This window comes from Amia ocellicauda, chromosome 23 (genome assembly GCF_036373705.1).
Source record: "Amia ocellicauda isolate fAmiCal2 chromosome 23, fAmiCal2.hap1, whole genome shotgun sequence".
Taxonomy (NCBI): domain Eukaryota; kingdom Metazoa; phylum Chordata; class Actinopteri; order Amiiformes; family Amiidae; genus Amia; species Amia ocellicauda.
In genome coordinates, this window is record NC_089872.1 from 18,345,832 (window position 1) to 18,358,713 (window position 12,882).

General features: G+C 42.0%; 1 protein-coding gene across 6 annotated transcripts in view; it reads left to right on the forward strand.

Annotated features, from left to right (window-relative positions):
* ryr2a (ryanodine receptor 2a (cardiac)) overlaps positions 1 to 12,882 on the forward strand; it is a 139,747-nt gene that overhangs the window by 71,425 nt on the left and 55,440 nt on the right. For all 6 annotated transcript variants that reach the window (XM_066696606.1, XM_066696608.1, XM_066696609.1 and 3 more), the window contains exons 12-24: positions 1,331 to 1,495; positions 1,871 to 1,992; positions 2,102 to 2,285; positions 2,571 to 2,706; positions 3,467 to 3,562; positions 5,087 to 5,205; positions 5,706 to 5,839; positions 6,257 to 6,498; positions 7,671 to 7,863; positions 9,066 to 9,282; positions 9,381 to 9,485; positions 11,223 to 11,326; positions 12,535 to 12,618. In XM_066696606.1, coding sequence (XP_066552703.1) covers positions 1,331 to 1,495; positions 1,871 to 1,992; positions 2,102 to 2,285; positions 2,571 to 2,706; positions 3,467 to 3,562; positions 5,087 to 5,205; positions 5,706 to 5,839; positions 6,257 to 6,498; positions 7,671 to 7,863; positions 9,066 to 9,282; positions 9,381 to 9,485; positions 11,223 to 11,326; positions 12,535 to 12,618 — 1,901 coding nt within the window. The remainder of the gene's footprint in view (positions 1 to 1,330; positions 1,496 to 1,870; positions 1,993 to 2,101; positions 2,286 to 2,570; positions 2,707 to 3,466; positions 3,563 to 5,086; positions 5,206 to 5,705; positions 5,840 to 6,256; positions 6,499 to 7,670; positions 7,864 to 9,065; positions 9,283 to 9,380; positions 9,486 to 11,222; positions 11,327 to 12,534; positions 12,619 to 12,882) is intronic.

Sequence of the window (12,882 nt, forward strand, 5' to 3'; positions counted from 1 at the left end):
AGATTATATAAAGTGGTCTTAGACGGGGATGAACTTGTGCAATTCTCCGCTCTTCCAAGTCCTTTTGTTCCTTTCAGATACGCCCTGGTTCTCTGCAAGCCTTCCGAATATCTATTAGCTAATTTGTGATTATATGTTTGCATCTGATGACGCTCTGGAGATGTACTACTATTTATAGGATGTATATCTGGTTAACGACGTGTCTGAATAGACGTGTTTTTTCTGACAGGCCTCCTTCTCCGCAGCTTCCCGTGTCAGTGATGTGTGAGTCAGTGTTATGTGCGGTGATCTCATCCTTTTAAACGTGTGACAAAGGCATAAACGCTGCAGTCCCCCTGGGGTGGGTGGCTCTGATTAAAATGGATTGTGGAGGATCTTTTCCGGTCTGGATAATCGCATTTTATTGCAGAGACTGACATTGCCATCAGATTGGTTCTGTATCTGCCAGTGCCATAACTTTGTGAGGCTCTTAATGGCAATCGCTTAATTTTGAAATACTGCCAAATGTATTTCAGAAGGGTTACTTTAACATGCAGTCGGAGCTAGCTTGATTCAAACTTGTGACATCTGTGTACACAATGAGTCCTGTTACATTAGTGTGTGCATCTTCCCTACTGTTTCATTAATATCAGTAAAGAACAAATGTATTCACAGTGAAAACGTGTACCTATTGTGGCCCTAAATATGATTTATAGTAGTTGCTAAAGCTTCATAGATGTTTAAAGACTTTCTGACCACATTGAGTAAGCTGCATGGCAGGAGTAATGGTGGATGGTCTTGACATCCCAGGACCCTTGCTCTCAGAGCCCAGAGCATTGTTTGTAAAAGGATCATCCTGTGTAGATTTTTACTTATTTTAATGACACGGGTATGTTTGCCTCTTGGCCCCTTTAAATAAACCCGGTTCTACTACTATAAAGTGATTTTACTTCCTGACATTGACAGAGAAGTAGAAGATGGAGGGTTTTATTTGCAGCATGTGAGCAAGACCTGTCAAAATGCAACTGCTCAATCTGCGAGGGACTCTGTACAGTGAGCAAAAAGCGATATGGTATCATATACACCCAGATACTCGTAGGAAGCTGAGAGGGAGTCGCACTCATTGCAGAGGAACAGCTTTTGGGTTTGATTTGTACAAGTGATACTGTTGTGCGTGACTGACAGTCAACGCTTCCAGTGAATGATGGTCAGCCAAGATTGGGAGAAGATGATCAGTGGGACTTGTCTGACACTCACATCTTAAAGATGTTTAATTTAATCCATAAAGATTAACAATGTTTTTTGTGTGTGTTTTTTCAACAAGGCTGTATTTTTGTGTGAACACTTTCAGGAAAAGCTGGATTTAGGTTTCAAGAAAGAAATGGATGGGATGGGCGTTCCAGACATCAAGTACGGCGATTCGGTGTGTTATATCCAGCACGTGGACACCGGCCTGTGGCTCACATACCAGGCGGTGGACGCCAAATGTGCGCGGATGGGATCCGTACAGCGGAAGGTATTCTTCCTCTGTTGATGTTCCCTTTCTGATCCATGGATAGTGATAACGGTCCCTTATAAAAGTTTACTGTGCCACAATGTGATGATAAAACACAGAAATGTATAATTAACCATGGTGAAATTAAGGTTCACCATGCAGAAATGTGGAAAACCTTGAGCCAAGCAAAGTCAATGTCTGCTGTAAGCTCGAGGAAACCATGAAGGGGATTGTGAAATTACTGTGGAAGTCTGCCATGGTAAACTTTCTTAATGGGGAGAAAATACATGTATATATTCTTGGAAAAAGCAGCACATTTACCAACATTAATCCACAGGAGTTAATGCTGTCCAGTTCACTCCAGTTGTGACTAGTTTGGTTGAATTGCTCTTTCAGGCCATAATGCATCATGAGGGGCACATGGACGACGGCTTGACGCTGTCCCGGTCGCAGCACGAGGAGTCCCGCACGGCCAGGGTCATCCGCAGCACGGTGTTCCTCTTCAACAGGTTCATCAGGTACCCTGCGGGAGCAGTGTGGAGAACTCGTGATATAGATCACTGTTACTATCTAGAAACTGACGATGGAGAGTGACGATTGATTGATTTTTCTTTTTCTTTCTTTTAGGGGACTTGATGCCCTGAGCAAAAAAGGGAAGACCTCCAGTACAGACTTGCCAATTGAGTCAGTCAGCCTGAGTCTGGAGGATCTGATTGGCTACTTTCAACCACCTGATGAGCATCTGGAGCACGAAGACAAGCAGAACCGGCTGCGCGCGCTGAAGAACAGACAGAATCTCTTCCAGGAAGAGGTACCGTTCGCCCGTGGCCTTCTCTGCTGTTAGAGAGTAAAGTCCCAGTTAAATATAGTTCAAATAAAATCCCCCCCCCCCCCAAAACTGTAAAGTAGGGGAATCTGCATTTTAGTGACGTTCTTCAGAGCTTTCCCCTCGTCTCTGCTTTCCGCAGCACATTTCCCACGAGGCGGAGACCCAATGCGATTTCAATGCACTACAATCAGTAATTAAGATATTATCTGTGCTCTCTGTCACATCACGATGAGTGTAACCCGGGCCCCATACCTCTCTGCTTCCTAGGGTATGATTAACCTGGTTCTGGAGTGCATCGACCGCTTGCACGTGTACAGCAGCGCGGCCCACTTCGCTGACGTTGCAGGAAAGGAAGCCGGCGAGGCCTGGAAGTCTATACTAAACTCATTATATGAGTTATTGGGTAAGGATATCCCGACGGGTGCAACGCCACGTCAGTACAATATGCCTGACGTGGCTGGTTGGGTTATTTTAAAGAGGAAGTCCACGGCACCTGGATTTTCTAACCGTTCTGCCATCGCTTTGGCCGCGTTTGCTTACGCGCCCGCAGTGGGATGGTAGGGCTGGGAGGGATGGGAGCGCCGCGGTACGTTCGGCCATCTTTCTGGCGTAGCCCCGCGAATCAACCTGGCAGTAATTCAGTCTCTCTAGACCCAGTGAGAGACTGGGGAAACTGCAGCGCTGTAGCCTGAATGCTTAATAAGGAAGCTGCTGGTGTTAACAGTCTCTGATCTCCTGAGTATATTGCTTTGTTAGGCAAACTGTGTGCAACAACAGTGGCTTAATTATTTTCATTGGGATCCAGTTGCCTGTCCTGAATTTTGAGTCAAAACACAGCGTCTGCTGTAACGTCCCCTCCCCCTCTACTTCTAATGAAGTGTTTGAAATGAACGGTTATCTGTGTATGTATGCTGTGCCACGCAGACGCGTATTTGTTCCCCAAAGGAAGAGGATAAGTGCAAATTGCTTCTCTTCAGTCCCAGAAGTCACAATGGCTGACTTTGTGTTTCAGACACCTTCAGTTTATGTAATGAAATGAAAACATTGTTTAATGTACATTGCATAAATAGAACATCTCTATTTCTTACCAAAACCAAAAAATACACCCTTCACAGGTTTGTTATGCTAATGTTTCCCCCCTTCTCTGTCTTTGTTTCCTTTAGCGGCTTTGATAAGGGGAAATCGCAAAAACTGTGCCCAATTTTCAGGCTCCCTTGACTGGTTAATCAGTCGACTGGAGAGATTAGAAGCTTCTTCTGGTAGGTATCGATTCGCTTGTAGAGTGTGAAGCTGTACCGCTATCTCGTGACTGACTTAATAGAAATTGCCTCCCTAAACACACACGGTTTAGAAATATAACTATAAAGTGTCTGTTAACACGAGTGATGGTTATCTATAAACTGTGAAAAGGAAACCGAACAGGCACTAGGAATTTTCTGATGACAGGATTATAATGGAGCGGTGCCTGGTGCTCTCCACTGACAATATCACTGCAGTGGTAATAAATCAAGCGATTTTAATAGATACGCCAGTGCTCGGGTATCCAAGTGTATTTACAGACAGGCATTATGGTATAGATTCAACAGCAGTATATCTGGATGCTGAGGGGTCCTTGGGCTGCATGCTGTTACCATGCTTAATCGCCTGTACAATTGGTTAGCAACCGCGGCGTTGCATTGTCTAATTGCGTAAGAAGGAGCTGCAATAGGCTGGAAGCCCAAATGCACTTTATAGATCTTTCTCCCCCCACACCCCGCATCACTTCAATGAGGATCAACAGTGTGTGTCAGATGTGGGAATTTCGATGTTAAGTGCTAGGAAAACAGGCAATATAATGCGGTTTTGCTAAGAATTTATTGGGAGTGGATTTTTTTTGATATATTTTTTTTTTCTCCACAGAGGGTGGGTGGTAGTCATTTTGAGATCCTTTGAATTGTCTGAATTATAAGATCTAGGTTTACACATTTTCCCACTCTGAGGGAATATGTATGGTTTACAGCTCATGCCGTATTGTTTTTGTACAGGATGTGTGGGTATTGCCACATCAACAAAGTTAATCGTCTCAAACGACATTCGGATACCGTTTCGGCGCCAGCTATGAAGCGAACTGTGTACAAAGCATTCCCACTGAGTTTCTCTAAGTGATGTAGCCATCTGGTCCTTGATTTCAGAGTATGACACTGTGCGGAGTTTGAATGACATGTGCTATGAGTTGAGTTTGCTGTTGTGTGGTTTGGGGGAAGCGTATCCTGAATTTAAACAGGCTTTGTGAGACAGCTATGAGTCACTGTGAAAGCATCCCAGGTTGTTTCTGGGGAGGTGACTCAGTGCATCAGCTACTTCCCACACAGTGAGATGGCTTTCTGTGCGCCTTTCAACCTGCCTTGTCAAAAAACGTCCTTCAGGTTTTAGAATGCGTGGTCGTTAATTCCCTGAGCATCACAGTAATTTCAGTCTTATTTCTCGAAGGGAAGACAGACCTGTCGCTGTATCCACTTCTTTAAGGTTTTGTATTAAACGCACGGGAATAGGACTTTAAAACTTTTAGAGTATCTAACTCTTTTAGGGTTATTTCTTTATTTCGCACCAGGTCGTATGCCAGAAAGGGTCATGTAAACGTTATATACATTAAAGAGCTCGTCTGATTTCTTGCTTTGTTATATGTCAAAGGAGAGTTATCCAGCATCATTATTCTTATATATTTTTCTACTTTAATGATCTGCTAAATGCGATTTAATTTGTCCCCCTGTCAGTATTGTGTTAATCTTTTGCTTTATTTTCAGGGATTCTGGAGGTTTTACACTGTGTTCTAGTGGAGAGTCCGGAAGCGCTCAATATTATCAAAGAGGGACATATCAAATCAATAATTTCCCTTTTGGATAAGCATGGACGCAATCATAAGGTACAACGAGACTCATTCTTGTGATGTGCTTTGCGTTTTGTAGCAGAGTAATTACGTATTTGCTATTATGCCATTTGAAGATAAGTATACAGGATTGTTAGTCTGCTTTATGCCCTGCTATCACTTTACCTACTTGCAGGTATTTATCTGCTTAAGTGATCATTAATGTATATACATTGTTTTTGGCAGTTCAGGGAGTGCTTATCTTTAAACTGCAATTTGTATCCATTTGGCCATCCTCACCAGCTGTGATATGGAATTCATGGGGGTGTTATTTATTGATGAACGCTCCCATCCGCACCTCACATTTCTGTAGTGTGTTTCTATTGTTAATGGGGGAATGAAGAGTCTGCGGAGAGGCAGGCAGATGCCGACTCCTTTTAATGTTTCCCGTCACACTGGTGTACATTAGTGAAATTAGATTTACCCCTTGGATTGCACCACCTGTTGACAAACAATTGGCCTCTCAAGCCTGTGTGTGGTTGTGCTGTTCGCCCCAGGTTTTGGACGTCTTGTGCTCCCTATGCGTGTGCCACGGCGTAGCAGTGCGCTCCAACCAGCATCTCATCTGTGACAACTTACTGCCAGGACGGGATCTGTTGCTGCAGACACGACTCGTTAACCACGTCAGCAGGTACTACAATTCCCTCGCCCAAGTCCAAGCTAGGGTGTGTTCTGCCTGGTTGGCTTTCTCGTGTACCCATCATTCGTTGGACCCGTCTCTCTGCCTTGCCCCACTGGGATAATTTGTGCTTAGGGAACAAATAACAAGGGATGCACAGATTCAAACCTTTAATGCTTCAGATGCTTGCCATTGTTCTAAGACCAGAAGTTTAAAGGTGCCAATCTAACCAGAGAAAATGAAGGTTTGGGAAATATTTTTACTTACATGGAAACATTTGAGCAAGGTTTGCACCAGTTCATAAAACCTTTGGAGGTTGTCCTGCACATTTTGACAAAACATGTTTTGGATGGATGGATTTCTTCAGGGTTTGCTCGGTTATTTTCATTGCTTCCTGTCACAAATCCATCTTCTGTTGATTTTATGAAGCATGCGGCCAAATATCTTCCTGGGGATCAGTGAGGGTTCCGCCCAGTACAGGAAGTGGTACTATGAGCTGATCGTGGACCACGTGGAGTCCTTTGTCACAGCAGAGGCAACGCACTTAAGAGTTGGATGGGCGTCCACAGATGGTTACTCCCCCTACCCAGGAGGTGGTGAAGGCTGGGGGGGCAACGGTGTTGGCGATGACCTCTACTCCTATGGCTTTGATGGTCTTCATCTGTGGTCAGGTAAGGGCTTTGTTTGTCTATCTATCTATTTATCTATCTCTCTCTCTCTCTCTCTCTTTCTACCTAGCTATCTAAATGATCATAACATTATTTCTCGAGGTAGTTGAACTGCAATTGAGGGGACTTATTTTAGGATTTCCATTTCCAGAAATGTGTGTGATTCACATTGCAGTTAAACTGTGCATTATTTTGTGAATTATTCTCATGTTACTAAACTTCATTAATATTGCCTCAGAACACCAATATACTGTACAAATAATAATCTTTATCATTCATTTACTTTATTAGTAGTAGGCTGCTGATAACAGAACTGACAGACATGTCTGTAAACCTTCTGCCTCATAAAAAATGAATGAGAACGTACTGGTCCTAGTATTGTGAGTGTTATCTCATTATCACCTGACAGTGTTGTTGCTGCCTTTGCCTCTTGTTGTGTCTACTGTTGAAAGGTAGCTTAATTGTCTGTGAACAGTCAAAGGTAAAGCCGATGGAGAGCTGACAAAGAGAGACTGCGCATAATGAGCTGTACTAGAGATCTCCCTGAGGACAACACCACCGTAAAGCACAGTGCCCAAGGGGAAGAGTGAACTCTGTGCACAAAACCTGGGCTGCAGTCTCTGCCGTTTACCTGTGCATTGCCAAGAGACAATATTAAGTGAATCATAAATCCACAAACTGTAGCCAGTGAAGTCTTTAATCTTCTAGTCGTTGCAATGACAGAACGTCTCACAATTTCTGTATAGATTGCATTGGATACATATAAACCCAAATGTGGATCACGTGTTGAAGGTGAAATTAAATAGATATGATGACATAGAGATGCTGTTTGAATCCCTGGCCTGTTGTTGTCTGAACCACCTTCGGACCCCAGCCGATGGGCCTCCCAGTTGAATTGCGGTATATTTCTCCTCTCAGATCCATGTGATCTGCAAAGGGGAGAAATCCGTGGGAATGGTACAGAGCATATCTGGTTCCCCGGCAGAAAACAATACTGCCACACCGATCTAGCCGCCTCCAGAAATCCAACACATCTGCATATAATGTGTGTATAGGATATTTTTTTTAGCAGTCATGCAGCGCTGAAACTTTTATACTGTGAGGCACAGGTGCTGCGCCGGAACGACATGCATGATTTATGTTGGGTGCCGTGTCCTAATTTTCCCCGAATGTAGGCTGCATTGCCCGGACAGTGAGCTCACCCAATCAGCACCTGCTCAGGGTGGAGGATGTCGTCAGCTGCTGCCTGGACCTCAGCGCCCCCAGCATCTCCTTCCGCATCAACGGGCAGCCGGTCCAGGGCATGTTCGAGAACTTCAACGCTGATGGACTCTTCTTCCCTGTCACTAGTTTTTCTGCAGGAGTGAAGTGAGTATCGGCGCTCAGCCTGACTGCATCCGATTTGAGTTTCAATGACCCGTCTTGGTTATTAGTTATAGCAGCCGTTGAATGGCTGTGCTTTAATGTGATTGTGTGACGTTGAACATGAAGACACACTGAGTGCACTGCATGCAGTGTCCATTTTGTCATAATGCAATTACAGAAGTTCCCTGAAACAGTAGGTTAATTAGTTTTGTATTGATTTTATAATACAGGGCTTTCTTGCTAACTGCTGCCTCTGAAAAGTTTATTTTTTCTGATTATAGATACATTCAGAAACCTCAGTAAGATTTATAGCTCTGGTTGACTGATTTATTTCTCTTAGAAATAAAGCCAGATAAATTTAATTTCAAAATTGCGTTGGATTATCACAGGACCGGGGTCAATGTTTTGAGCCGGCTGAAGGTTCAGTGTTGTAATTGTGGATCAGATGGAGACGATACTCACTTGGTCTGCAGTAATAGATCTGTGCCCTAAATGAATTACCTTACCAGAAGCCCACTCTTGTCTCTCTGTGAAAGCACTGCCAGCTTCAATAAAATAAGCATATGTCAGTTTTAAAATACAGCCCTGGAAATCAGTATGGAAACACTTACCCAAATGGGTTCTTAGGGACACTGAGAGTTGGCCGTTATCTCTTTCCATAAAGTATTGCTTGGAGGCGTCCAATACCATTTTGGGGGAGGAAGCATAGTTAATGAGACGGGTTGCAGTCCAGTCGTTTTAACGGTGAGCTCTGTGCGCACCATGCAAAAGCGGCAGCAGTTGGGATTACTACCTCAGCTCTTAATTTTGGTAAATAACACTGACAATGAAATGTCATAAAGACTCTGTTAGATCATTATGCAGCCATAGAGGCTCAGACCTGGAAACAGGCAGGCAAAGGGTTCCAGATTGAATAATATGCTTCAGCAGGATGAATACTATTCAGCTTTTTATCTCCCCACGATTAGAGAGACACTGGAGCACTAGGAAGAGCATGCAGAACAGCAATTTCATAACCTGAAGGCATTTCATGTTATGAAAGAAACAGTCAACTCAAAACTTGGCTTTCAGGTCAACATGTATTGACAGGGACTCTGTTACATTTTTATTAACGGCAAGGATAACCGTGAGCTCCAGTATGAATGAGAAGCAGCTGAACCGGGATTGGCCAGCACCTCCATGTCTCCTCTGATTCCTTCCCACAGAGTCCGTTTCCTGCTAGGTGGTCGCCATGGGGAGTTCAAGTTCCTGCCTCCCCCCGGCTATGCCCCGTGCTTTGAGGCAGTCCTCCCCAGGGAAAAGATGAGAGTAGAGCCCAGCAGAGAGTACAAACAGGACCACAGTGGCACCCGGGACCTGCTGGGGCCAACCATCATGCTTACGCAAGCAGCCTTCACACCAACACCTGTGGACACCAGCCAGGTAAAAGAAAACAAAACAAAAAAAGCATGCTGGCTCACTGCAGGACCTATCTGTCGGAGCGATCTTGACTTCTACTTTGTTTTACTCCCTGATGTTAGATTGTTTTGCCACCCCACCTGGAACGCATCCGTGAAAAGCTAGCCGAGAACATCCACGAACTGTGGGTTATGAACAAGATCGAGCTGGGCTGGACCTACGGAGCCGTAAGTCAATAAGTCAAATGGAAAACTCTGATGGCTAACAAGACCGAAACCTGTGTTGCTTCAGTGGATCTCAGCCCTAGTCCTGGACAATCCCCCCCATCCTGCTGGTTTTTGTTGCAACCGAGCTCTCAATTACTTAATTGAACCCTTAATTAAGTAATAATGTTCCTACATTTGACTTTTTTAATTGTGTAATGGATACAAGGTGGTCCCTCAATAAGATAATATGTTCCTTATACAATTTTATACTTAAAACCGCTACTGTTTAAAACAATTAAAAGACTCTGATTTAGGAAATGTATTAGTTAAATTAAGGGTGCAATTGAGAGCTCGGTTGGAACAAAAAACAGCAGGATGTGGGGTGTCCTCCAGGACCAGTATTGAGAACCACTGGCTTCAAATGTAATTGGTTTGGGTGAAGATAGATAAAAAAATATTGTGCAATCAGGAAAAAAACAGCATTATTATTATTATTATTATTATTATTATTATTATATTTATTTTTTGTGTGAATCAGATCACAATGTGTTTGTCTTCCACTTTCCTTATTGTGATTGCAGCAGCGTCGCATTGTTTGTTAGGAGACGCCTGTTCATTTTGAGCACGGAGTTGTTCAACGATACTTGACTTCTTTATCAGTCATGGAATTGGTTGAATTAAAAAATCCTCCCGCGTCCCACAATACTTGACATCCTATATTTTGTGCTTTTTTAAATTATCCTTTGGGATAATTCCCGCATGAGTAATGTGGCACTATTAGCAAATTACCTGTTAAGCGAAGTAATCTTCCGCAGATAGTGATCTCTATTTTAAAGTTTTAATTTAATGTTATTATAATATTTTAAATGCGAGCTGGGAGACCAGCTTTTTTAAATGTTTTATTCACTGCTTTCTTTTCAATTAACCAGGCGCTTCTGGAATAGATCATTTTATTGTGCTGTGGTTTATCAATGCTGCTGTGTCTATTAAAGAACATAAACTACTACAGAACTACAGAAGAGTAGAGTACTACAGAAACGCCAGTATTGAAGTTTTGAGGGAAAAAGCTCTCCATGGTCTCAATCACATATGTACGTGGCAATCCTTGTTTAAAATAATCTAACTTAGATCCAAAAAAGGAACGTAAAAAATTAGCTTTATTTACGAATGACTGTGAGTTCGTCATTGTATTCCCCCCTCGTTATTTTGTGCTAATGTGTCTGAATGCGCTAATAGTGTAATTGCTGTATCAGTTTCTCACTTTCCATCCCTTGGGGGAAATTGGTCTGTCATCCCGGAGGATCCGAAGAAAAAAAAAAAAAAAACTGCGGTCTTATGCAACCAAATGTCCTCTTTTCCTTCTTAAATTCGGCTTGCCCAGCGTGTCATTGGTGTTGTATTGCTGGCAAATTGCATAACAGAAAAGAAGAGAGGGTAAAATGACCTTTAGGTGCTGTCATGGTCATTTGTTGTTCAACTTTTTTGCTTACTTACATTATTTGCTAGATAATCATAATGAAATTGTCAGAACTCTGAACCATATGTCAAAAACTCTTCAACTCTACTTAAATATGTCCTTAAATTAATCTAAAACTATTTCCCCCCTATTTTGATGTTTAACTAAATGAAAAAAACAAATGTCTCACTGATTTATGGGCTTGCTGTCTGACTGAAGCTGTGACAGCGGACGGGCACTTCACAGTGATTTGTGAAGGGCCCGTTTTCTGAAGTCAAGTCACTGGTTTTTATGTGCTGCAGGTACGAGATGACAATAAAAGACAGCATCCATGCCTGGTAGAGTTCTCCAAGCTCCCCGAACAGGAGCGCAATTACAATTTGCAGATGTCTCTGGAAACGCTCAAGTGAGTTTCAAGATTTATTGACTTCTTGCACAGGGAACAAAAAAAACAAAAAAAAACAGACAAAACGACAGTAAGCGTTTCTGTTTACAGATGGTCTTCGACAATGTGGGATAGGTATTTAGGTATTCGGTGCACATTAAAGTTATGACAAGAAATCACCACAAAATGCTTATTGTTTGTGTAAAGGTATTCATTGTTGTTTTCGGAGCTTTGGAGTAAAGGTAATTGGCCTGATTGGCATATTAGACAATACTGGAACAAAATTATAAAACACGATTTTCATTTTACACAACCAAACTGTTTGTAGAAAAACCTTTATATGTTATATGTTTGGTATAAAGCTTTTCCAGACATAAAGCCCCAAGTTTTTAAGCATTTGTAGACATGAATAGACTTTAATGGTGCTTTCAGATCTAAGTACTCTCTTTGCACCAGGCTGTTTGTGCGCTTCGGTAAAGTCATCACACTAATTTGCGGTTTATGCCCAAGCAGTTTACTTACTGGATCCATGTATCTTCTGCCGTATTTATCCCATATGAGTATTTGTAAATGTTTTGATTAGATAAACCTGCCTTAATACTCTCATCGTTTCCTTAATTTAATATTTCTGAAGCCTGCATATATATTTTATTTTGTACCGAATTACAGGATCCTTTGGGACAACTTTATTACTTTTAATTAAGGCCTTCGTTTAAAGAATAAACTTATGCGAGTACAGCACCTAGATCAGATATGACAGGGAACTATCTAAATGCAAAAAAGCCAGACATGACCTAAATAATTGAGTCTTAAACAGTGCCAAAGTCATTCTTTTAATTAAATCTGTCACATTTTAATGAACCTTGCAAGAGCGTGGCCAGTCAGCGAGGGTTCTCATATATATTGATTAGAAATCACTGAGTCTCTCAAGTCCATTAAACTAAACTCACCCCAAGTATAACTGTATGTTTTATGTCGTGCACAGTCTTATGATTAGAACTTCATTAATTGAAAAAAATAAACAGAAAATTATTGACTTTTTCGAAAAGGGGGAACTATGTTTTTGCTGAGGCGTTTGTCTGGCAGATGTCGATATCTTAAATATGTAGCGTGGCAGAAATATCTTCTGTGGGCCTCGTGAAGAATTTAATGCATATATAAAGCACAGAGGAGATGGTTTCAATTGAGATGTGAGCTAGTTTGTAATTTTTATTTTCTTATTTTTGAAGGACACTCCTTGCTTTAGGTTGCCATGTGGGAATAACTGACGATCATGCTGAGGAGAAGGTGAAAAATATGAAGTTGTCAACAAAGTAAGTCACATCAGACGTTCCCTCCCAGATTCCGTATTTATTTGATGCATGGTTGGTAAAAGTCAGAGTTGCAGATTTTATGAGTATTTGATGAATGACCTATACAAGTCAGAGTGGCATAGTTAAAAATACTTGTTGGGAAATTTTGAATGATTGAATTATTCCTAGCCAACCTAGAATGTTTCTCAGAGAAGCAATTCTTCACACCGCGTACAGATAAAACCAAAAAAAAACAGGAAACACTTACAGATATAAATTATACAG